Source organism: Varanus komodoensis, unplaced genomic scaffold (genome assembly GCF_004798865.1).
Source record: "Varanus komodoensis strain SLA01 unplaced genomic scaffold, ASM479886v1 scaffold26, whole genome shotgun sequence".
NCBI lineage: Eukaryota > Metazoa > Chordata > Lepidosauria > Squamata > Varanidae > Varanus > Varanus komodoensis.
In genome coordinates this window covers 4406909-4433607 of record NW_025335684.1, presented here as the reverse complement: position 1 = coordinate 4433607, position 26699 = coordinate 4406909, and the positions used below count along the sequence as shown (strand labels likewise).

The 26699-nt window shown below is 46.2% G+C and overlaps 1 protein-coding gene across 3 annotated transcripts in view; it reads right to left on the bottom strand.

Annotated features, from left to right (window-relative positions):
- SDK1 (sidekick cell adhesion molecule 1) overlaps window positions 1-26699 on the bottom strand; it is a 482213-nt gene that overhangs the window by 162117 nt on the left and 293397 nt on the right. For all 3 annotated transcript variants that reach the window (XM_044433572.1, XM_044433573.1, XM_044433574.1), the window contains 3 exons: window positions 24283-24385; window positions 22305-22481; window positions 10553-10689 (listed from right to left, as the gene is read on the bottom strand). In XM_044433572.1, the coding sequence (XP_044289507.1) occupies window positions 10553-10689; window positions 22305-22481; window positions 24283-24385 (417 nt within the window). The remainder of the gene's footprint in view (window positions 1-10552; window positions 10690-22304; window positions 22482-24282; window positions 24386-26699) is intronic.

Here is a 26699-nt window from a genome sequence, read left to right as displayed (position 1 = left end):
TGGGTGTTGAAGGAGCCTTCCACTTTTATGGATTGCTGTAAAAGGAAAAAAGCCGGGGGAGGGGGGAGTGTAGTGATTAAGAGTGTGAAACTGGGCCCCGGGGGACCTGGGTTCGAGTCCCCGCTCGGCCATGGAGCCGACCGGGTGACTTTGGGCCAGTCACAGGCTCTCAGTCCAGCTGGTCTTACAGGGCTGCTGTGGGGATAAGACTGAGAGGGGGAAGAGGTGAAGGATCAGGCTACTTTGAGTTCCCTGGAAGGGAGAAGCGGGATGCAAATCTAATAAATAAATAAAGTGCTTGCCTATTTGGGAAGCCTTGAGTCAGGGTGCAATCTTATGCATGTTTGGACAGAAGAAAGTCCTACATGGCTGGCTGGTGAAAGCTTGAGGACTTCTTTTGCGCCTAAATATGCCTTGTCCTAGAGCAGGTTTCCTTTATCCCTCTTTCTGACTGGAGCCCAGCCATGGTTTCAGATCAACACTCAGAGCTGCCGGTGTCCGGGGAAAACGGATTAGCCAGGGAGGCTGTGACATCATCCTGCCACTGCACAGCTCTTGACTGGCTGCAGGCCACGCAGTGCAAGAGAAGCAGGCTCCCAGGAAGTCTCTGGGGGGCTGGAATGACATTGCAGCATCAGCCGCTGCTCTAGGGGACAACAGCCGGGAACTGGTGCGAAAAAAGGCAACGAGTCTCTTGTTGGGAGCGCTCTCATTAGGTATTTCAGGCCCCTGGAAAGCGACAGTCTTCACGAAAAGGGTCAGAGTGTGGCAATCTTTCCTAAACTGATCTTTAAAATGTAACGCAGCAGTTGGGGGCGGGGGTGGACGGGGAGCAGGGGAGAGAGTGCTCCTTTGAACTTCTGTTCCCAGACGAAAAAGCAACTTCAAAGACCTTGCCAAAAGAGGATCGCATCCAGGTATCGAACCCAGGCTTGTATTGCTGTCACTTTGCGGTCACTGTGAGGAACTACTAATTATGTGTGATAGTGAAAAGAAGCTGGCCAAAATCTCTGCCAATCTGGGGAAATTTCTCATCGACATATACTCACTGATTCTGTGCATCACGGACTCACTAAGAAGCAAGTAGTGTCCCCTGGACCTCACTGCTATTGGAATGACCAAAGCTGTGTTTCTATGCTCAAAATATATTTTATTATAACAGGTTTTGTGACGAGAAAGGTTGATTGCTGGGGGACTAAAACGAGGAATATTAGAACCGAGGATCACTTGAAGAGGAGTTAAGTGAAGCCTGAAAACTTGCAGGAAGCCATCTACTCAAAGCTGGCCTGACAAAAGATTCCACCTTATCTGTGATAGCTAAGATTCAGTGATGTGTGCATGCTAAATCCATCTGGATTTATTGGACTGAGGGTTTTTCCCCTAGGAAATCACACTACTAAGCCAAATAACAGCTTTCTAAACACCCCTGGAAATGCACTGTAAGATAACCTAATAAACACAAATGTTGCTTCATGCCTGCAGGTCAGAACATTTGCCTTCTTGTTTTAACCCCAGGAATTAACCGCCTGCTTCAGCCAAAGCACCTCAGATTAGATCTGCAGATACTTAGAAAGAAACAAACCTACCTGTGTCAAAGATGATGTACGTTTATATAATGATGAAATATAGATACAGAATATAAACGAGTGAAAGGAAGCTTACACACCCCTTTTCGGGAGCTCTATTTAGAATCCTGAGTGGCAAGAGAAAACCAGGTTGCCAAACAGCAGGGTGGTTAGACTCCATTAAAAACGATGTGGGCCAGAGCATAGTTCAGCTGAAAGAGGTGGCACGAGATTGAAAAGTGTGGCGAGATTTGGCCCATAGGAACGCTTATAGTCGAACACAAGTGAACAGCTGAAGAACAACATTTGTTTCCCGAATAAGCTGGGAGATGCTGCACGGGTCTCTGAGATTGCCTGGGTGAGCAACATATCAATTCCACTTCCCAGGCTCAAAACAAGACCATGTCTCCTGCCATGGCTTTTACGAAGATCCCCCTTGCCTCTCCTGAAGAGTCTGCCAATATACACAAACTCTCGGCCCCCTTCTGGAGAGAGAGAGGAGGTGAAAGGGCATCAATAAGGCAAACAGTCTCATTTTCACAGCAAAAGCAGCTCTTCTCTATAGAATGACTGGGGAAGGCAGCTCCACAGCAATTGACTCTGGTGTCCTTCCCAACAAGCTGAAGGCCACAAGACCTTGGCATAGTGTCAGGAAACTATGCTGGCATTTGGACACCGAGGAGGAGCACCATGTGGCCTGCTGAGCCCCAGCGACTGCTTCACCATCCTTTTGGTAGAACCTGTCCAATATGCTTGTTAACATCTGAGCCAGCTCAGCCTGGTGGCGCTGCCAAGCCGCATGCATAATTTTGAATTGTCCCCAAAAACCAGTCGGTGGTGAGACGTTCTTTTCTCCATCCCTCCTTGGCTTTGCAACATCCCATTGAGTACCCCTTGGCTTCTTCAGGGCACACACTGGATTTTCTCCTGTTCTTGTTGCCCTGGTGCCAAATATCAGCGTTCGTTCATATCACTGTTGTACGTGACTATTACAGTTGATGACTTGGAGTTAAACGAGCTAGCAGACTCCAGTGAAGAGTCTAATGTGAGGGGAAATGGAAGTCCTATCCGTGGGGCTTTCCTGGAGCAGTCAAGTTCTGCTGGCATGGCATGATGCTGTTTGAAGTCATCCAATGATACACTTCTGTGTGGGAGCCAAATTTGGGGATAGTGGGAGTGAGAAGCAAGCACATGTTAGCAGGAAGACAACTTCTCAGCCCCAGATGCAGTCGCTACAACACAAGGGATGCATTTGTAAACTTTGAAAGAGCCCCGCAAGTTTAATTCTTGCTAAACTGTGATTTCTGTTGGAATCCTGAGCAGAAAAAAAGTTTTCAGTGAAGACAGTGGGAAGGAGACTGAATTCCATGCAAAAGTGCTGAGCACCAAGATGTGGGAAAAATGCTGTTTTGGAGCTGAATGGAACCCAGGGCTATGCAACACAGGGACAGAACACAGCAAAGACAGTCCTTTCCCCACCTCATGGATTGCTTCTTGTACCACTGTTTGCTATACTTTCACAGAGGTCCTCTTATGAATCAAAAAGGCGTTTGTTTCTCTAGTGTCCAAAGAGCATGACAAAAATGAATGGGAAGCAGAAACAAAGGCCGGGCTGAATTAATAAGCAGCCTGAAGGAGTTTAATCAAGAAAATGGAAGAGCAGACACTAACTAGAATGCAGAATGTCCACAAATGAGCTAATTGTCACCCGTTTGTTTCCTGGAGCAATTCTGTTCCATTTGTTTACCACAAGTGTAAACACCACTCAAGAGTGCTTAACCCAAGCCGTTCGATCTAGTGAACAGTTTGATTCAACAACGGAGCCTATTAATCTCTCCACCCGCTTAGGGTTGTGCTGTGTTTATATGCTGCATCTGTAGAATACTTTATTTATTCTTTTCCCCTTCTCCTGGTAGAAGATAAAAGATCTGGCAGGAAGAGAGATTAAACTGAAAACTAATATAAACGAACCCTATTCATCTCCTGGGCACTCTGCTTTGCACAGAAAAAACTGGTTTGAGGGGGAGATTTCCCTTCTCATGGAGCCAAGGATTCAGCAAGTTCGCAGAGTACCTTTAAAATTTAAATAGCAAACCTTCTCTTGACAATCAAACTAAACCTTTTCAAAGGCTGCTCCTCCCTTAAGCATATAACAAAAAGGCTGAATAATAAAGCAGCTTGTTCCACAGCATAAAAAAGGACAAGAGACTTCCATATGCCACATCATTTTTGGTTGCCCTTTTCTGCCCTGCTTCCAGAATAGGAAACATTCCATAAAAATGTCAACACCCACTTCCCCTTCCCTTGAGGATTACTGTCACTCGCCTGACCCAGAAAGCTTGGGAAGCTCCACAGCACTGAGAAGAGATGCGCTGGGTCAAGCTATTAAATAAGCCTCCATTATACTGAACAGACAGTGCTAATCTTTCATTTTGTGTAAGCTACTCTAGAATATATTCTCAGGCTGTGCTTATTCTTTCCTGGGCTGCAACTGACACGGCCTGAAATAACTTCCATTTTCAGTTGTCAGCTTTCAAAAATATAATGCCTACTGTGGATGGATACGATTTGAGATGAAGTTCAGGTCCCTAGAAACAAGGAGTTCCTTGGCACCATGCTAGGAAACATTTGCAGGAGCTGAGGCATAGCCGAAGCTGCCGAGAGAGGACCACTGGATCAGGGCCTGGTCACCAGGGCCTCTCCATGCTCCACTCCCATGAGACCCCTGGCCCTCTTTGTTTCTTCCTTTGGTTGGCTTCGGCTGCCTCTTCTAGGGTTGCCATGAGAGCTCACCTGAGCCTGGCTCAGATATGAATTCTCAGGACCCACTGAGGCTGTCTCAAAGGAGAGGCAAGCTTTTAAGAGCCTTCTCTGGCTCAGATCACAAGAAAGGACCCTCACCCCAAGCTCAAAGTGCCATTCCCAGCTTCCCTGTCTGCAGTCATGTTATTGCTTTATTTTTATTGTAGTGGCAGCACCAGAAAGATATGAGAGGGGGAAGGGAGAGTTCTCAATCTCTCTTGACGTGACTTCAGCACTCAAGGAGCACTGCTCAGAACCCCTGCTGTGTTATACACTACGGCAGAGCAACAGGCAAGGAAGGAAAAGCAGAAAGAAAAACTTTTCTCGTTCTTAATGTGCCCTCAACGCTGCTGCCAGTGTGCTGTATTAATTTTACAAATGAGTAATTATTGAGGGGGCAGCTTTGGAGAGGAGGGGTGGGGGTGGCTCCACAGACTGTCTCAAGAAATGAGCTGATCTCTCTGTGATTCTTTCTATCCATCCATGACCTATGCTTTGTGGGTCAAGGCAAAATAAATTCCATTTATTTGTCTTCTCTAGTGTTTTCCTGCTGCTGGAAAAGTCTAAGTGGTCAAAAATGGTGGTCACCCCAATAGATGAATGAACAAGTTAATAATCAACATTATGCAATACAAAAAGATGCAAAAGATGCAAATATTCCCAGCAGAATGATCTCCCAGGAGAACAAAGTTGTTCTGAATGATGCTGAGGGGAGAAGCAAAGCCTTAGAACATGACATTTGTGGGTCGTATCAGATGGCAGTCCTACTTAGGTTAAACCCAAAGGACTTAAATTGGAGTAATATTGGATGGAACCCTCCGGAAACAACCCATCATTACTTTGATAAGGTCATTTCCAGGCAGCATTGCTAATGAAACATATCTCTCCAGGAAATGAAATGTCAAAGTCCCTGAGAGATAGAGACAGACAGGCACTGGGGGCTTCTAAAACAAGCCCCCAATTCTGCCTCATTCTGCCCATTCATGGAATTTTATAGGTGTGTGGGAGGGTCCAAAGGTCCTGGTCTTCAGTGTGTAACTCCTCCTGTGTCTTCCTATCCTTACTTTAAAAAAAAACCTGTTGAGGAGGAATTGGCAATCATTGCAAGGTGCCCGACGATCCTTAGTGCTGGGAGCTGTCCAAGGTACAAGAGTGTCGTAGGTCTTCTTCCTGAAATGAGGACATTTGCCAAAGGAGATGCTTCTTTCATCTTGCAACTACTGGTTCTTTGAAGAGGGAGCTCCCATAAGACCATCCTGGCAAGACATGGGACTGCCTCTTCCGCTGCAGCGGGTTCGGCTGTCCGACATGCTAGATGGTTCCTTTCGTCTGGTTCCCAAGTTGGAATTCTTGTGTGTGACTGTCTTATCTAACAAAAGCAGGAGTTTGTAGGTAGACACCTTGGTTGTGTTTCCATATAAAGTTATAATCTACTTCACTGGAGGAAGTTGCTAAGGGTAATTCAACGTTGTTAGCTTTATCTTGTCCTCTTTATTGCTAGTTTTATGTAGCCGAGCTATCTTAGTGTTGGGTCCCTTAATATGAACCGTCGCATGACTTGCTTAATGTGGGAATAATGTTGGTATTACTGGAATTAGACATGGTTAACTTCTGATACATTTTAAATGAGTTGTAATTGTTAAAGTGCCAATGTTATATTGCAGTGTACTTTTATTTGCTATGGTTATTGTACTTAAATTGTCTTTTCTGCAAACTGCTTTGAGCACATGAAATCTGTGGAAAATGTGGTATATAAATAGTGCTTATGCATAAGATGGAAACAGGGGGAGAAAAGTGGCAGAGGGCTTCCAGGGAGGCAGGTACTCTGACAAAAATCTTTACTGTGAACTGCATGGAACTAAAACGATACTGAACCAAGGATTCCCAGCTTAATTTCTATTATAACGTCCATTTCCCCTTTTCTTAGCTGGAGCCTGGCTATTTCCATAGTGTACTCAGGGAACAGAGAAAGCAGGTGCTTCTGTGAGTCTCGTATTCTTAAAACTAAACCTCTACGAGACCATTTCCAAACAGATTATACTCACACAGAACAAAAGCCACTGAAACAGTAGCAGCAAAATCTGATTACTGTCCTCTTGAACACTGGGGCTCTTAGAGAACTGTGCTTGGCATCTCACTGTTTGTTCACCGGTATCTTACATGTGTGTTCCTTTTTCACAATGAAATTATGCTGAAGGAAAAGCATATAAATGTACCTGAGGGAAAATTACTGGCTTGCCATCCACACACCAAATAATATGTCTGCTTGGACTTGCTAAAATGGACCTTCTTTCACTGTTCTTCAGCTAAAAACCAATATTTTAAGGGGTCTTTTTCTGCCAGATTGCACAGTCTATGTAACATATGCTAAAGTTCCTGCAAAGTCATTCATTCCTTAACAGTCCAAAGGGGGAACCAATGAAGAAATACAAATCACAGCCTGGCATCAGAGACGTTATGGACAAACTCCTTCTTGATGAAAAGCCCAAACAGTATTAAAATTCCATAGCATCACATTTGTGAATACACCCTGGGCCACTGGAAAAAATTGCACATAGGATACCATCTGCTTCTATCTGCAGAACAGCAAACACGAAGTAACATGCCTGAGACATGTGCCAGGAAGAAAACAAGGACGGCAACCCACAAAGAGAGACAATGAACGAAAATACCTGTAAGAAAGAACTGGGAGATTTTTCAGGTAGGAGAGAAAAGCAATGCCCATTATGTGTAATATCAAGTGCCGCGCCAGAGAAGAATGCTGGCAAGTAACACCTGACATGACACCTACCCTGCTTTATAGCACAGGGGACAGAAAATCCATAAGAGCAGGCTGAAAATGAAAGCGCTAATCCTGTGCTTAGATTGCATGATTCCAAAGATTTTCTTCTATTACCCAAACACACAGGCATGAACTCGCTTCCTTTTCCGTTGTCCCTACATATTTTTCTTGTTTCATTGGTGAGACACAAAGAAAGGAAGTGCCCACATATTCTTGTACCTGTAATTGCAGGAAATAATGAATATTTAAATGCAATTAAGAATACGCAGGGAGGCAGCTAGGAGTTGTGGGTTTGCAGATCTGGGACACCAGTGGCAAACCATAGAAGACTATTAATTAACCTTGGAATGTATACAAATACTACACGGTATTTGATTATTTTACTTTTTTCGGATCAGTATTATTAAAAAGGATTGGATTTCAGCCAGTGAGAGACATTCCATACGTTATGCACAATACGATTGAGATTAGGGAATCTGGAACGATCATACTTCAGCATTTGGGCAGGGCCTTGTGTTTTTGAATGCTTTCACATGTTAAGGAGCCCTGTATAAATTAGCACAGTGGGTCACTAGCACAACCTGCTGTGTTTTTTCCTTCACAGAATGCAGAGAAAGCTTTGCTTGTTTTGGGGGGAGCCCACAAAAATACAACATGCAACTGAAGTAGCACCAGCCAGAATTCTACTGCCTCATTTGACCTTCCATATAGAACAACCCTCCATGAACGGCAGCCTTTTTCCAAAAATATTCAAGTTGTTAGTATGTTCCCTCTTCCATCATACCCGAGGTAGCCTACATCTGTCCTGTGAGAACAATTGTCTATTACTGTCTTCTTCTGCAAAGGCCAATGTGCAGGAGATTGGTGGCATGCTTTGAACCCACTGGCGTTGGGAGCAGGCAGGATGACGGACTTGGGCAATGATTCCCACAGACTGTTGGCTGCATCCCAGACGACAATTTAGAATTGGACAGTAAAGAATATCTCAGTGTGACTGCAGCAGATGGGATAGCTCAAGATTTTGGGATGCAGGAGGAGGAGGAGGAGATTATCTCAAGGCCAGGTGCTTTGCCAAGCCAGGCAGTTCCTGGAAATTGCCGAGCTGCACAGCTAGCAGGAAAGGTCTCTGGGGATGAGAAATTCTCCAGTGCAGCCAGGCCGCTGCGATCAAGCCCGTGGCATGGCATCAGCAGAGACAGGAGGCCCATTCGAATGAGCAGCATGTGGAGAGGAGGCGTGCCCCCTTCAGAGAGCCCCTTCCAAGGGTACGGGGCCCTGGCATGCAGGGTTCCTAGACTGGGGTCAACAGTCCGCTCTGTGCATGCTCGGAGATCTGTTCCGGATGATTTGCACTTGGCAGCAATGAAGAGAGTCGCAAGGAAGTGGTCTGTGGCGGGTGATTGTTTGAAGGGAGAACCTTGGTTCGTGGCAACTGGGGTACATCCTGTTGGTCAGAAGTGGTCCGTGTCGTCCACTCGTGCCCAACCTGGGCAGATCCCCACTGTTGATGGTACCCCCACTCTCTGAACTAACCCACGGCTGCATCATCAACCCATAACTTCTAACTTGTAATGAGCGATGTATCATTTGTGTGGGTCTGCGGTGAAAAGTGTCGCCAAGCCTTCATTCGGCCTAGCCTTCCTGCAGCCCTTCGAGGTATGCCCTTGTCCTTTCTTTTTTCTTTCGACGCAGTGGATGCAAAGCAAGAGCTCGTGATTTGCTCCAAGTGGCCTAACGAGTCTATGGGCAGCTAGAAGCAGAGACCTGCATTCAGGCCGGAAGCTGGCCATCTGAATCGTGGGCACCCCTAAATGATTAGACCGGTCTAGCGAAAGGGAAGGTGCTCTGACTCGTGTCCTCACTTCCTGCGCTGTGTCTTGTTGCTTTGTGTGCTTACAGCTACAAAGCTGAGTGAAGTTCATGTATCTGATATGCACAGAGACCTTGTCTATGGCAGATTACAGTGCCATCAGCCAAAATCATTGGATTTGTCTGACAGCGTGTGAGAGTTCAGAAAATCCCTTCGTACTCTCCAGGATTATCGAAGCAATTTCTGTAGCATGTTATCAGATCTCTGCTGAGCTGCTTACAGATTTTTAGAGGCGAATTACTGTATTTTCCAATTGACAGTGTCATCCTTATTTCCACAAACAGAGTCCTGCCAACCCCGATACTCTGGATTATATTGGAAAGCCACTCAAAACTGCATGGACAAGCCCACCTTTCTAGACACTGAATACCAAGGTTGCATTTAGATTCTGGAGTTTGTCTGCCGAGAATGGCCAGAGAAACAACGACGTGACTGAAGTACGCAGCACAGCGCAGTGCGACAAAAGGCCATGGACCCCGCAGCAGACCAGACATACAACCCAGAAAGTCAAGATCTAGTATATTTACGTACATGCACCTTAGGCCTTTCCATTTGCCATGAAATTCTGTGTATCCGAAGGAGAAGACCCTCCACTGAGATGTCCTCATGTACTCACATGAACCTCCCTTGCTTGGCTGCATCTAGCAGAGGAGTTGTGTGGCAGTTGCGTGTGATAAAGGAAGAGGCACGGGGAGGAAAGTGTAAAGGGGTTAGAAGTGGGGGAAGACCGAAAGGCACGAAGGGAGGCGGCCTCCTTGGAATGCGACGCTTCCCCTTCTGTCTTCTTGGAGTTGCGGCTTCTCCAAACGGTGCCACCACCGCCGCCCTGGTTCCTTTCTTCATCCCTTCCCCTCTCCCCGCTGCCAATGGCAGGACTCCAGAGCTTCCATGCAGATGATGGGACAGACACAGATGAAAGCAGCTAAACAGGGGGGATTAGTGGGGGAAGCCTTGTCCACCCCATGTCCTGGCTGACAGCAGCAGTTGAGGGGGGGCAGGGAGATATCCTCAAAATGCACCTAATGCGCTGGATTTTAGAAGAAAGGAAAGAATATGCTTTCAGTGGCGCATGCCCTGATGGTGACGAAGGGCAGAGGAGGAGGAGCATGCAGGGAGCGTGGAGCCATTTAACTGTGCTCTGGTGCTAACGAGCCCCGATGGTGAGATTGCATTAGAGTTCGTAGAGGTGGTTTCCATGACAACAGACACAGCCCAAATGCCAGAGGAGTGCCAGGGCTACCTATCTGCAGCTCCTGCAGCGAACATCAGGGAAGTCGGCCCTGGCATTTTAAGCTCGACGTAATGCCATGCGCAGCAGCCCGCGCAGCAGATGGGCGCTTCCAGTCAGATTCCCCAGGTGCATCAGAGAAAGGCAGCACGTGCCGGGGGAAAGCACTGTTCTTTTCAGAAGCCTATCTGAACCTCCTGCAGAGAAGAGAGGGCCAGCAGCTTCACAGTGGGGCGAAACAGCTCGAGAGAAAGTGAGAACAGGCCAAGGGCACCAATGGGCGAGGCCGGTTTTGCCACACTTACTGTTCTCGGATAGTTCGACGATGTAGTGAAGAACGGGGCTGTTTCCATCAAAGGGACGCACCCAGGAGAGGATCACGCTGCGGCTGAAGGAAGAGTTCAGCGTAGCCAGAAGGTTCTGAGGGGGGTGAGGCAGTTCTCTACGAGAAGACCAACAGCAGAATATCACGAAAACAGAAACAAACCACAGGAGTCGGCACATTATTACTTAGGACGTTTACGAGCAGTCAACACTTCAGATGGGCACCATGATGGATACAAATGCCCCAGCTAATAGAACCGTGGAAAGAAAAATAAAATCTCCAAAGGAAGGTCGAATTTTGTCTGGTTTCTAAAGGATAATTTATGTGGAGATTCCTGAGGTTGACACTTAAACAGCTAATGGCACTGTTACTTAACATGGGAAAAAAGCCAATTTTCAACTTTGTTTTTTTAATTGAGACAACTTGGTCCATAAATTTCTTTTATAGCAAGTTCCTAGTAATGGAATAGCTGTAAAACATAGGACTAGGAGACCAAAGTGGGGGAAGGACAGGTGATTTAGAGAGGAATCTTTCATACGAAGGCACGCAGGGTATGCTGCCGTCCGTGCCGAATTCCCAACCAAATGCCTGCGTGCTCAGAAGCTCATGTGCGGATTGGTGGACCCTTTCCGTAATGGGTAATTAGAAACGCACATGCATTCCCCAAGCAGAACAGGGGGACCTGCCTGCAAGAAATCACAGAGCAATTATACATTGAGTGCTGGAAAACTGAAGAAAGCGTAAGCTTCAGAAACACACAGCTTTTCTGAAGCATGCGAGTTATAGAAGGCAAGTCCCTGCAATGACTGGGCAAACGGTGTGCAGCACATGTGGTCTTTTCAAGTTACGGTCAGAATACAGAAGCCGAAGCAGCTGCCTTTCAGTGAGTCAGACCAGCCACCTGCAGATTGGCAGTGAACGGCTCTCCGGGGTCTTTGCCAGTGCTACCCAGCAATGTCAGGGACTGACCCTGAGCCCCCTTGTCGTCACAGCCATGGGGCACACTGCTTCAGATAAAGGGATCATCCGGATAATCCCATTGTGCCACCTGGCTTAGCATCCTCTACATGGGATGGAGGCAGGGCCTTTCCCAGACCTACCTGGGGATGCTGGGAATGGAACCTGGCACCGTCTCCCTACCAAGCACGGGCGCAGCCCACACACTCCCCCCGAGAATGAGTCCAGCCATCGATGAGCCGCCAACACTCCATGCTAGGCTGATACGTGCCAGCGGATTGAGTCAAGCACGGGGCTGGCCTTGAGCAACGCAATAAAGTGGAATGAAGACAGCTGGCCGTGGTAGGGGAGGGTGGCTGCTTTCTCGGGTGGTGGGGAAGGGGGAAGGAGTGCTGGATTTTCTGCGTAAGAAGGTCTCGAGTTAGGCCTGCGTATAGCTAGCAAACCTGGGGTTTTCTTGGCAGTTCTGATCAGAGCGGAGCCCAGATCTATCACTCAGCAATGGGGAAATGCAACAAAGCCAGCCATTTCTCACTGGCTGCTTGCTGGAAGTTCTCTCTCAATATCAATTATTGCTGACCCTTGCTGGTCAGGCCAAAAAGCAGTAATTGTACTTGACATTCCTTAATTAAAAAATGTACTCATTTCTTTTCATAATTTATTAAGCTGCTGCACACTTATCTCTGTCGAAAACCACAACAAGTCCACATTCATAAACAATCACGATTCCAGCCCTGGGATGTGGTTTTAAATCAGAGCTGTAAAAAGCATGCTCTGAATTTCATCTCCATTCCTGTGGTTGATGTGAACAGAGGAGAAATGAATTTAATTCTTTATTAAGTTTGAAGCATCGCCCATAGTTTATTGCAACCCGTACCAGGCTATAACCTGAACTGAAAAACAGTTTTAAAATGGGATTGGTGGAAGTGATTACAGAAAGGGGAAAGGGCTGCTTGGACACTGTTTAATAAATGCCAGATCAGAGGGGGCTGTCTTTCTCCAGACTCAAGCAACAGATGCTGCAGAGGAATTCTACAACAGGACAAAAATAATAGAGATGACCCTACAAACTGTGGGGACAGAGGCAAAATAAATGGAAATCCAGGAATATGGGAAATTACACTTTCTCAAGCTGTATTCTGTCCAGACCCAAGGTATGTACTAGGATTGTACCAAATGATTGTCTGCTTTGGGTTTTGGTGCAAACATGCTGTTTTAGCTCACCTTCACCCTTAAATGTTTTCTTTTGTTTTCCCTGCTACTCAACAACGGATGGTCTCTGAACAGCATAGAACAATTCATAATATACAAAAATATAGATAACACTCAAATTGTAGAATTTCATTACAGAGGTTTTTAAAAGGGACTTGAACAACTAAGACCAATTAAACTAAGACTACTAGGCCTATTAGAAAGAGCTGACATAATCCACCCCTACATATGTACTCTTCAGAGCTGTTAAATGCCTTGGCACTGAAGGCAGACTTGACCTACTGCTGAACGCAACGATGGTGCCATATGGGTCCCAGGGCGGGGGGAGACTGCCCCATAATGGGGGCTTCCAGAGACAGGGACCTCTTGTTTCCATCAGCCAACCCTTGAAGAAGATATTAGGAGGAAGGACCCAGACGTTGAATGTACTGTCCAAGAAGATGGTGGCTGGCAGAAATGCTTCGTCAGGTATCCCTGTCCCAAGTGGTGGAGTGAGAGTGTTCATTTTATTCGGGCCTGTTGCTGCCATTTGTTCTCCTAATCTATCACTATTTCAGCACATTTCCTTCCTGGCTGCAGCTTCTTTTACCCTCCTCCTCAAAACGGACAAGATGTTGTCTCCAAGAGCAGATTACATTGAGGTATAATGGAGCGAAACTTAACGGACTGTCACACAGAGAGAATCTCGACGGTCAAGAAACATGAATTGATGACATCACTGGGGGCAAACTAAACTAGCTCAGGGCAATTCTCCTCCGTAAGTGGCACGTTTCATTTCCTTGCTACTCTCTGAAGAAAACATTTGAAGGGGCGGAAGATGACATTTAGACTATTATGAAAATTGTAAAACTCCTCACACTGCCATCTCAGCCCTTTTTATGGTGTTTATATTTGTACTGTTGTGCTGATGGCAGCCTGTGTTGATTTTCGTTTACTCCCATTGTATTAATTATGGATTTTTGTATTTGTGTCTGTAAGTCACATTGAGAAGTCACTTTTTTGCAGTAGGAAGTGATGCAGTAATTTCATTAATAATAAAAAGAATAATCATCTCTGTGGTTGTACTACAGAGAAGTCAGTTTCTGCGTTGACTGGTTGGGGCTGGTTTTTTTCTACCATTTTAGAAGTGCCTGAAGTTACTTTGCAGATACTGGAAACTGAGCTGTTAAGCAAGGCGAGGCCCATGTGCCTGACCTTTTGCTTAAGTAAAAAGTTGATCTAGAAGGAAATTGTTTCTGCCAATTTCAGATTCTTGTCTTTAGTGGAAGTGTAGAGACTCCATGACATCTGAAGCACTGAATGTCAGTCTTGTCTAGGCTCATTAGGAAAAGAGGCTTGATCCTTGTTTGCAGAAGCACTGCAGAAGTTAATGTCCCTTTTGGGTCATCATGAGTTTAAATGCAAGTTCTTGTTTAGGATTTGGCTTGGGCTGATTATCTTGCAAGAGTTCCTACAAATTGGAATATTAATGTGCTGGAACATCAATCAATTTTGACTTCTCAGTCTAAAGCGATCTTTAGCACTCTTCATTAATAAAGAGTACACTCATTAAAATGGATATGTTGTAACAAACTCATTTTGTTCCTTACATCAATTGCGCCGTATCAGCACTAGCTCAGAGAGAACACCAAGACAGGCCAGTAGTTAACCGGTGCTCTTGGCTAAATTGCCTCACGCACTAATGTGTAAGGCCATGAAATATATAAGTACAGTGAGCTGTTGCCCTCAGTAATCTGTAACTGCCAGAAATATATGATGCTTACATACTAATATCCCTAGAGGCAAAGCATGCAAGAGTCTCTCTCACTAGAAAGGTTCACAACTGAAGAGGAGTTCTTGCGTGAGAAACTATATTGGCCTCCCGTTTGTACACGAAGGTGGAGATGAACAGTTCTTAATCTTAAATGAACAAATGCTTCTACACTGTGTGAAGGAACAGGGACGTTACTGTGAGTGCAGAGGATGAGAAGCTATGACAAATACACAGTTGCATGTTCATAAATACTATAACGCTCTCCTCTCTAGAAAAGAGTAAGCCTTTTGCCTATGAGACAGTTTGCCTATTCAGTGGATCTCAGAGTAAAGTCAAATGAGCAGACTGGTCAAGTAATATGGTGCACTCCCATCCTGTGGCACAGAAGCAGCATGAACCTCCCTGAAGGCGGTGCTCGCTTTGTTTGGAGGAGAAGGGAGGAGGGGAATTTGGTTCGGAAGCAACTCCAGGTTTGGGCAAAAACTCCGTCCACAATGGGGGAGTATTAACTTGATGGGGGCCTCTTGCTAACATGCATTAAGTTACTCCCCCGCATCGCAAAGTCAGTCCTGGTTGGGCAGCTTCAGCATAATAGAGCTTGTGCAAAGAGGTGAGGGCCACCACCTTAGTTGGCTTGTAAAGGAGACAGGGAATGGATGCAGGACAGTCTATGAATGTCTTCTTGTTTTGCCACGGTAATGATGCTTCTATGCTACTTTCTGGTTTGGAAGACCGTGTTGCTGATCACTGCTGCGTAGAGAACAACGGGGTAGCATGGGAACTGAGATGCAGGCAGTTGGATGTGATGCATCTTTGGTCTCACCCAGCCAAATTCTTCTTAACATTCCCAAACTACACCCCACCCCTTTGCAAAGTAGAAAAATCACCCCCAAAGCACTGCATGGATTGAGCAGCGTTGCAAAATACACCCTTCCCCTCCTGTTTTGGTTCGGCTAATTTGTACAAAGTAATCTTAATTATTTGCCCAATAAATAACCTTAAACCAGTCTCAAATAGTGAAGGTTAATGGCACAGCTTATATGTTATTTACTGTGCTATCTCTTTTGCCACAACCGTGTCAGATCTGGAAGAAGATACACAGAGGGCACAAATACCCTTATGTTTAAGAAACAGTTCATAATTGCCGGAGGGCAGCGGAAAAAATTTACTCAGCAAACATCCACAGAATAGCTCACAAAATTAGCTAAAAACAAACAATTTGCTAAGGGAAATAAACCAGACATGTTTCTGGAAAGATTTCTCGGCATAGCGGGGGTGGGGGGAGAAAATTAAAAAGAACCCAACAGCAGGTAATTAGGGAGTCTGTGACTGAAGAGAGGATTACCAAGAAGGCAAGGGAGATTAAGCAAACCTTGTCAATTTATTTGGAAAAAGAAAAGAAAAGGCTTTCCTTCTTGGTCACAAAAGGCTTCCTAAAGTAAGCCTGCCATGAAGTTTGACTTGCGGTAAATGGCACAGTTCAAGGAAGGAACGCTAGGCTTAAAGAGCTAATAAACAAACAAGTCCTGATAACTTAGGGCTGCGTTAGATATTTGATGGCAGTTTCCCAACTCTGGCGAAGTCAGAGCAGAACGCGATTCGTGGCGGAGAACAGCAAGTGCGCTTTTGCCAAACATTTGCAAGCCAGCAGCGCGGGGTTGGGATTCACAGCAGCAGCGAGTGGGAGGGGGACACCAAAGATGGCCCGTTTCCCCCAACCACTCCGCCAGCAGCCCCAGATCCGGGCTGTAGGGCTTTGCTGCAGCACACGACACGTGAAAAGCATCGCTCCCCTCACCTGTCCTTTCGGCACTCTAAATCCCAGCCTCCCCTCTTCTGCTTGGTGGCGGCCCCAAGAAGGCCAACCTGCACCTGCCACCAGGTTCTAAGTCAACCCTTGGGCGCCAAGGCCAAGCATGCTGATCTGTGAGGTGGTCCCATTGACCTCGGGGGAATGTATACATGGCGAACAGCATTTTTGGGCTGTGCATCAAAAGTGTTCAAGATGCTTTTAAGGGGCTTTCTCTGCGGTGGCACCCCACCTATGGAATGCGTTCCCCGGAGAGGTCTGCCTGGTGCTGTTATTTGTTTTTCGGCACCAGGCCAAGACCTTTTTATTTAAACAATATTTTAACAACTTTTAATATCATCTATAGGTTTTAATCTGCAGCCAGGGTGAATCTGGAGTTTATTTGTACTATTTATATTATGTTTATTTATTTATGTAAGCCATCCCGAAGCTATGTGATGGGACGGCATACAAAAATTCTAAATAAATAAATAAATAAATAAGATGTTAGAAATGTTCTTCTTGGTTTCTCCTTTTCTGAGATTGAAAACGCAGCTATGCAAGACTCTATACCGTGGGGCAACTGGTCCATGCTTTTCAGCACTGACCGTGGCTCCTCAGGAGTCCAGACTAGGGCACCCTCCCCACCCTGCCTGCCCCAGTCGCCAGGGGTGGAGACGGCGGGCACAGCAGGGGTCTAACCGCAGAGCCATGCTCCTGGACCGATTTCACTGTAATAACAGCAAAGCTCTCCATAATATTGGACCTTTCTTGGTTATACCTTCGTATCATTTTACATGAATACAGATTTAAGAGATGTTATAGAGAAGACGCTTCCAGTTTCATTTACATGACACTAGCTTCTCCTCCGCAGATGGCATAAGGAAAAGAAAAGGATCTGACATTTGAAAACATGGGCTCAAGATAAGGTTATGCGTTTGATGAGAAGAGACTTCCCCCTTTTCTTTTGTGTTTGTGCATGTGTGTGTATTTCCCCCACTGCAGGTAAATTTGGATGCAGCAGTAATTTTTCTTTCCTGGATAATAGCCCACCAGAGAGGCTGGAAATTACTAAAAACCTTCTCTATTGTGTGGAAAAGATAATCTGCTTTCTGCCTCACTTCTTCCCAATTGTTCTCACTTAGATGAAACATGCAAATAAAAAGGGTACAAATGGTAAGAGGCCGTCGATGCAATTTGAGGAATAGAGAGAGAGATAGAATCCACAACAAGACGGTTTTTTAACAGGGTGTCATTTAGAGTTTTGCTACTATGCATCTAGGACAATCACTATTATTAACTTTCACTTAATAATGGAGAAATTTAAGCTGACATCATTCACGTTGCTAACACTCTGCTCACACCTGGCCCTCTCCTTTTTCTGAGACATCCTTGGATGCAATTCTGTGCCTGCTCAGGCAGGAAAAAGTCCTACAGCTCCAAGCATTCTTCAGGCAGCAGAAGAGCGAGCCCTTGGGGATAGAGATGGGTGCAACGGTCCCCATCATTTGACAGTGGTGCAGGTAGGTAATTTTAGACCCTGGCTGTCATGGTTGTGCAAGGGTGGACAGACATTTTGTCCAGACAGTCACGTCCTTCCCCCTTCACCCCCGATCCTGATATGCTAGAGCAAAAACAAAGAAACAAAAAAAAAAAAAATTCAAAACATTTGCTAACTCTGATTTTAATGACTCTGAGGACGTGCGTCTTTTATTTCAAGCTTCTGGATACCCCTGCTGGTTCTAGTGTGGGCACCAGGCCAGGTAGCTACAATCACCATCACCTGGCCCTTCCTGGGTGGTCATCTGAGGGCTGGGATTAAGGCCCCCAGATTTTGTCCCAGTGATCACCATTGGTTGCTTTACTTTTAGGATGTTAAGGAAGAAAATAAGCCAGAGTACAAACTGTGGGCCACGGGAGACACAGGAAAGCCACCTAGGGCCATGCCAGGCAACAACCCTGAAAACTCAAGCTGTGGGGCGGGGGCCACAGCTCGGCGGTGGAAAAAAATGCTTGGAAGCAGAAGGGACCGGGCTCCGCTTAGTATAAGCCCAGTTGGGAGGGCCCCAAAAGTCACCTGCTAAGGCCTCTGGTCAGTGGACCAGAGAAGAAGAGGAGAGTTCAGGAGAACCTTCACACTTATAAACAGTTTGTCATTTGTGTGCAAATCAACACACAATGGCATTCTGGTTACAACACCGACATTATGAAGCCGCACACAGCTGATTCCCAAAGTCTACAGAGAGACCCAGAAGACAACAAATTAAGCACTGGAAGCTGCAGTGTGTTTGGACTTGCCTTCTTTGCTTTGGAGTAACGCAACCAGGAGTATGAATGCACTCCTGGAAAAGAGTTGAAGGAGAGAAAGTAAAAATAGATGGTTTAAAACAGAATTCAATCTAGGCCTGGCACGGAAGAGGTGATGCTGTAATAAAACCAAGATGAATGCAACAAAACCCAAGAAATGAACATGTTATACAGCAGCGTTGAAGAAGCCGCCTCAGGCATCTTCTCAGGGAAAGATTAAGTGTGATCAGTGAGCAGGAACCGATGCTATATCAAAAAATATTAGCATGCAGGTTTACTGTAAAATATTATTGCATTAAAATATTACTGCCCCTGGCTCCAGAACACTGCCTGCTCTCTTGCACTGCGTTTCCATCAGTGCTCAGGATCAGTTCAGCCCGCAAAGAGCGAGCAATGCAGCTGTCTCTTCATTTCATGGGGAGCCGTTCATATGGGTAATCACGGTCAAGCCCAGCTCTTCATGAAGAGAAGGGACGCTTTGCTCCACCAAGGAGTCCTTGGCTTGAGCCAGGCATACACAGAAAACACAGCCTAATCAGTTCTTGCTTCATTTCTTCCAGCGAGGCAACTAGGGTGGCCGATCCTTGACTCAGCCTTGTCCTCTTGCATTCTGGCCTGTCGGATCCTTGCCTGCCTCTCTCAGAACTCAGCCAGAAGCAGGCTTGGACCAAGGCCTTTGCCCTTGACCCCACGAGGTCCTTTTGATAATACAGCAATGTGGAACAGCAGCAGCTGTGAACAGAAGGCAGCAGAGCACCCTGGAAGCAGTTATATAGACACTCACACCAAGCGCTCATCCTTCTGCCTTTGACTGGTCAAGAGAGCAGAGTCTCCTGATTCTGCCTCATGTTGCCCCAGGTTCCCTGAGCTTTCAGTCAGTTCTCCAGGTGTGAGCTTTCACTGCATTATCAGGAGAAAATGGGCGAAGATGCAACTCATCATGTGGCCAGGCTTCAATCTAACACATGTTAGATTGTGTTACTTATGCTTACTTGCGCCTTACCTATGTCGCCATCGCATGTAGCTGTTCTCAACCTCTCTTACTGGAGAAGGCAACGTCACACATACCTTGGCCTTGGCTGGCTTCCTTTACAGCTGAAATCAGAGTTCAAGCTGCACTGTATGAGCTGGTGTGGAATTTGGCCAGCTACAGCAAGATCAGCTGGGCAGGATAAATGTGTTTGTGCAATTAACATAATTGATCTGAATCAATGGAGAAATCAAGAAATCCCATAGACTGTTTGTAATGAGCACGCACAACCATTATTACAAATTCCACCAAGCGAAGAGGAAACCTTTCCTCTGAAAGGCACAAATGTATGGAAAGCAAGAGACTAATTAATATCCAGTCAGAGGTCAAGGTTCAGCTATTTAGGCTAATTGGGTTGATCTAGAAATTCATTCCTTGAGAATTCTGCACTGAAATGGCCCAGTTGGCATGTCCCCAGGCCATCTGTGAATTGGAATTTAGAGGTTCACTGAATTTTGCATTTCTCGGAGAGGAGTACCAGTCTGCAGTGCTTGACACATACGTATGAAAATAAGTGTTTTCCATGCAAGTGTAAAAATATATGGGGTTTCAGCCTTGAAACTGGTTAAGAACTGTATCTTTGGACATGTTCCCATGGTTGGGTGCTATTTATTTCTTTTATTACAGTGCTTAATTTATTTGCCTTTAACTATCAGATTCTAATTAATTTTTAATCTTTGTTCTGCTATGAGCTCTTATTATTATTGAGTGGTATTTCTGGTGGACAAATGGGAAATAAATTAGGGAGCGTAGCTACAACCCTTACATAGTATCTACAGAATTTTTTGGATTCCCCTCCTGAGGTCAGAGACGGTTATCTGCTTTCAGTGCTGGGAGGTGGGCCTCTGTCCCCCTGTCCCTCCCCCTTCCCCTTCCCCTCCCAACTAGCACGGGACGGGTGAGGGCTGCAGTCACTTCCCCAGCTGTTCTCCCAGGTCACGAAAGGGGCATTTTGGAAGGTGGGGAGGGAAGGAGACCGGGGGATAGCAGATGCTCTGAAGTTGATCCAGCCTCCTTCACTGCCTCTCCAATGTGCCACAGCTAGACTGGCAGAGGAGCCCATGCAGCAAAGATGCAGAGAGGGGGGCAGGGCTCCGGTAAGTCTGCCTTTGCTGGATGCCTGCAAGTGGATGGGCCTGTGCCCTTAACTGACCATTAAACGAAATGCGGAGAGGGAGAGAGGCAAACCATGCCTCCAAAACTCACAGTACGTGATGCTGAATATCATATTCTGAGGGCAACTTGAAAGGAAGGAAGGAAGGAAGGAAGGAAGGAAGGAAGGAAGGAAGGAAGAAGATTAATATGGGAAGACAGTGCGTCAAAATCATAAGTCAACCAAGTTAAAAATTAATGGCAGCAGTGGGAGATGGATTCACACGCTGCAAGGATAGAGGCAACTCAGTCCCTACGCTGAGGGAGGAACGTGTGCCAAAGCGTTATTTGACTTTATACTCCTACCTTTCCGCAAAAGGGAAAAATAGTGAAGAAAAGAGGAAAGGGGCAACAAGGTGGCTAACAATGATCAGGCCCATGAATGAAACAACACAAATCAGCTAGATCGAAAGCACAATTCAAATAAATAGCAAGTTCCAGCCTGGCAGCTCCAGCAGCAGACACCTTGCATGGCCGAGGCCTGCTTGAACGGAAACGAGGGAGCCAAGCGGCTTCCCTCCCTCGGCCGGGTGATTCAGAGGCTGGGACCCCTCCGGCTGACCAGCTGAGCCACCCTCTGAGGGCAGCCAAAGCAAGGGAAGGGCCCCCACGGAAGGTCCCAAACCCTGGACAGACTCCGGGGGGGGTGGCTAATGCATGACAGCTTGATTCGTGGGGCTCTTCCCACTCAGAAGGTGGAGAGGAGGGAGATGGTGAGAACCCAGCTATGGCGTGTGCCGATCCGTGCATGGCGTGTGTGATGGAGCCAAGGGTGGAACTGGGCCCGCCTCTCCGCCACTGCCACCCAGGTAAGTGCCTCTTCTGTGAAGCGGCAGCATGGAGAGCACATCACTCACTGTCTTTCTCCGGGCGCTGCAAATTCCAGTTGCCAAGGGTGGATGGAGAGGCACCCACAGGCCGGCTGGGAAACACTGGAAAGATTGGTCGCATGTGGCACTGGGAAGCCCGAGAAGGGACCCAGGGTTCCCGGGGCCACTATAATGGCGTTCAGCAGCAGGCAGGCTCACGGTTGACCTTCCCCATCAGCAGGGGAAGTTGGAGTGAAGAGGGTGGCGGCAGATCAGGCACCGCCTCTGCCTGCATGGGGAGAACAACCCCCGAGGAGTGGTTTTAAAGGGGACGAATCTAATCTGAGCTTAAACGCCACTGGAGAAAAATATATTATTGCCAGTCAGAGAACTCAAGTTGTGACATGGTTGGAGTGCCAGAGCGGGACTGGGGGTGCCTGAATGAAAGCCTCCCCTTGGCCGTGAATCCTATGGCACGACTTTGAGCTCAGCTTCATCTGCCTGGCAGAGTTGCTGTAAGAATAAACCAGGGGAGAGGTATTCACACTTTGGGGTTCGTGGAAGAAAAAAGAGGATATAGTACATGTAGAAAATAAATAACTGACTGTGTTTCTCACAACAAACAAAAGAGGGGATTGTTTTTTTAGAAAGAGATGCAAAATAACAGGCAAATATCAACAGTGAACAGTATTACACAAAGCTGCCTGCCACTGAAATACTCACATGACTTCCATCCGAGCCACTCTGGAGTCGTTTCCTCCAAAGGAAGTCACTTCGCACGTGTAGTCCCCGATGTCACCGGACCACGTCTGGCTAATTATAAGGGTGCCATCTTTCTCAATGGCGATTCGGGAGCTGCTAGATGGATTTATGATAACGTTGTCCTTCTTCCAAACATACCTGATTGTCACAGTATTTCAGACTGTTAAACTCAGCTGTCTGTTTCATTAAAAATGATGAAATATCAAGCGTTGAAATTACATGGTAAAAACAGAGCTAAATAATTAGGTACAACAGTGATGCTGGCTAGCAGTCTTCCAAGGGCTCCTTGGATGCAGTGAATGTCTGACAGGGCTGCAAGACTAATAAAATGTGCAATAGTTCAAGATGAAGGGTACAGTCCTATTCCTTAGAATCAATGGGAAATTTCCCATTGATTTTTTTTAACAAAGCAGGTTTGAAGGCTGGATTGCAAGCCTGAGCCACGCTGGTGTTCTGCTTGCTTGCTGAGTTCCACAAAGGCAAGGGACAAGGACACGTCCCTCCTCAGCTGTGTTGTTGTGGCTCTTAGCACACGCCCTAGACTGGACTTCCCCACCCCGCAAGCTTTCCCTGTACAAAACAGCTGCAGGGCACCAGGCTGGGGAAGACTTTCTTAGACGGATAAACACTGTCTGTGTTTGGCTCCCCAAAAGCCTTCTGAGCAGCCTGGGCCTCAGTTTCCAAAACTGCCAGACCTGGTTCGGGAACCCAAATGTTTATTCCATTTCTTGAGGATGTAGTTCACCAGAGACAGAAAAGAACAGCTTTTTGTACAGTACCAACACACACACACCACAGATCTTCCTTCTGTGTCCCTCTGATGATCAACAGTATATCCCATTTCCTCCCTATGTACCTTCCTAACCCTCAATCCAGCATATATTGGCCCCAATCCCCTGAAAGATGTATTAAAGGTGCCATTTCAAGACCCAGGGAGGGTGGGAAATATTTACTACAAAGGGCAATGAATCAAGTATAAATTGCAAGGAGCAAGCAGTGCGTTTGCTGTGGTTATGGGAATATATCTTGGGCCAACTTACACAGCTGTTTCAAGGATTATGAAGGCAGAGTACGTGAAACATTTCCAACACCTGAAGTACACTGCATAAATGCTAATTATACTTAGCATTAAATAGTCCCAGTATTTTATTTAGGATCCATTCCATGTTTTTCCCTGAAAGTGATTTCCATGTTATGATTTCTAGAACAGAACTACTTAATAGCATCTGTAGCGGAACTCATATTCATAAACCTACTGGCACTTACAAGAAAAACATCTTCTAAGATGCCGTTCTCTTTATGCAAGTTGAGATGCATTTCCTTTCTCCTTTACACAAATGACATTGTTTAACATTTTCTAAAGGGAACTTGTGGCACCTCTTGCTGGGTGTTCTCTTTTCCATCTGCGCTAGTTTTCATTTATGTACACGTTCCTCTTGTCAAAGAAAAAGAGGAGGGATTCCTCTAATTCCCAGGTGTAGAGCATGACAATCTAAAGGAATGTTGTCCTTTCCATTCTTCAGGGTTGAATTTGTTATTTTTTTCAGGAGCAGAAATGACACTTCCAGGAATGTTCAGGACCCTCTCCATAACTGCTCCTACAATCCCCTTAAATTGCTTCGTGTTTTATTCTCATTAAGTATCAGCTTTTGACAAGTCACTTTTATTGATATTGTATTAACCTTGACAGTAAATCATGGGAAGTTGTATTGAAGTCATGAAGTGGAACGCAGCTCATTGTAAATAATATATAAGGTTGAAGTGGAAAAATAAAGAGGACTTGGCATGATTAATGGCGCAACCTACAACCTTAGGACACTGTCGCTGGGGATACCAGTGCAGATTCTAGCGCACGGAAGGCGCGCACCTCACCCCTAAGCTGGTGGCTTGTAAAATTGAGTTCAAATAAACCACACAAGCAACTGCAGACACGACTAACCTGATTGAAATTCTTGGGTCATGAGCAGCTTCACACCGCAGCATCGCTGTTGTTCCCTTAATAACAGTGCTGTCCTCAGGAGGGCGGACGATATAAGTGCGATCTGGAAAGAATGCGACCCACGGTTCAGCTGAAATTGCCAACTTCCATCCTGACTTGGGGGTTTGCCCTCAGAAGGTGGCGAGGCGGGGTAGTTTGTCATTCCCCCTGCCAGCCCCTGTGTCTAGCACACGTACGAAAGTGCCATGTTCGCTATGGCTGGTGCTTACTGGGAATGCGTCGGGAGGAGACACCATCCTTTTCCCATATTTAATTTCCCATGAGAGTTCAATGGTAGGGCCATGGTAATGTCAGGAAAGCAAATCTGAAGCAAATTTTATTGCTGAGGGTTCGTCGTATGTTAGAGCGACCTCTTCACTGGGATTAGGAAATCGAGATCCAGCAGAGATGGACTTTCTTGGAGAGAATCCTCCTCCTCTCACCTCAGGCAGGGTTTGGGGAAATGGTGCAGTGGCCTTAATCCTAGTTGATGCTAACCTGGTTTCCCTGTAATCAGGATGTGGAACGCCAATTTAAACAGGGGTTTAATCTCTGTTTAATGTCAATGCAGATTAGTTTGTTTAATTGTGTTTAAGTTGGGAATGGACAATTCAGTCCAGAGAATTGAGAAGGTTGGCAGAGAGAGCAGAATTTCCCAGGGCTTGGTCTTGATTTCATAAACACGATTAGGAAGGAGCTAATGTAAGCTTACTGGACCCTTAATTGTGTGCTTCATTTTAAATAGGAAATGACTCAGAAGAATTCCATCATTTAGCATTACAAAAGCACTGCATAGTTTCTCCTTGAGAAATGAGCATTTGTTACCCGCAAAAAGGGTTTGTAGAACTGAATATCCATGGTCACGAATCTGCATAATGCCCAGAATCACTGGCATTTTTCTAGGACTTGTCATTTTCAACATCAAAGTGGCCAATCCCCTTCCTCGAGCCCCAAAGGCCCCTTTGCCATCACAAGCTTCTTCCCTGGACTCCCCAAACCACCCAGCTAGGGGGGATTAGCTTTCATCCCTGTGCTTGTTTTTTGGACGTGGAAATTGAGCTGAGGGGGAAAATGATCAGCTACCTGCCATGTCCTGGACCTGGCATTGGTCCAGGCTGAAAGAAGCATAAAGATGGCATCATAGTAAGGGGATGATGGAGCATTTGGCCAACTAGTCCAGGGAGAAGTAGGGACAAGCGCCAGCTAATTTCTTAAAAAGCCCTAGTCTTTGACAGAAACAAGGGGGGGCTCTGGTTCTGGGCTACTTCACTGGTGGTCCTTCTCTCATGCTTTGTGGCAAGGAGTCCTTAAGACTAAGCAGGGTTTGAAAAGTGGCTTGCTACCACAAGGAAAAAAGTCCCGGCCTTTCCAAGTCCGAAATATTTGGCTCCTTCAATCCTGGCTTTTGACTGAGGGCCTCACTGGGTTAACTTCCTAAAGTGTTAACCAGGGATTCCAGAGCTTGCTTCATGTGTCCAGGTTCCATAATATTTCTTAGGAGTACACAGGAACTGGGACAGCTGGGCATCACCCATAACCATTCCGTGCAGCCACCCTGAGGAAGCTTCCAGAACACTTGGCTGGCGGATATAACTATTTCACAATATCTCATGCAGCTAGCAGGTGATGTTTACTCTAATGTTATTAAAGCTCTGGGAACAGGCCCATAAAATCGAAGTCACCGCTTCAAGTCGTGGAGACACAAAGGACTCTCCAGGATGTCTGCACAGCGCATTGGCTGAGACGAGGCACAAAAGGAGGATAAGTAGAAAACGGGAGCACAGTCTCGTTTCTCCGAAGCCATAAGCCCCAGTGCCTCAAGAGATTTCGATACAAGAAGCCAGACTCAAGTGCTAAGTGTGAACATCAGACACCATTAAGCGCCATGTCTAAGAGTGCTGAATATTTCTGCTCTACCCTTCAGGTTATATAGCAGTGTCATTCTCGCTGCTGTGCATCCAGTGTGTGACGAAATTAAATCAAATTTTAAAGATTCAGTAGGGCATTTCAGTGAACTGGCAGCCCTGAATGCGTTATATCTAGCTATCTAGCTATCTATTCCTCCTTATTCAGAAGGGAACTCCCAAAGGACAATTATCAGCCTCTTCTGCTCTTGCACTTCACTGACACAGCCCTAGATAACAAGCAGTCCACATCCCAATTCATCTACCAACCGGGTCTTGTTATGCCGATGCTGGTAGAACATGTACGTGGCAGCTGGGCCTTGTTGTGAAAGCATCGCCGAAGATATCTGTGGCTATCTCCAGGAATCTACACGGGGGGGGGGGGGGGGGGGGCACAAAGATAAGAACAGTGTCTTCCGCAGGGTGGAAGAAGAAAACCACACACCAAGGAGTCCGACCACGCAGTAGAGGCAG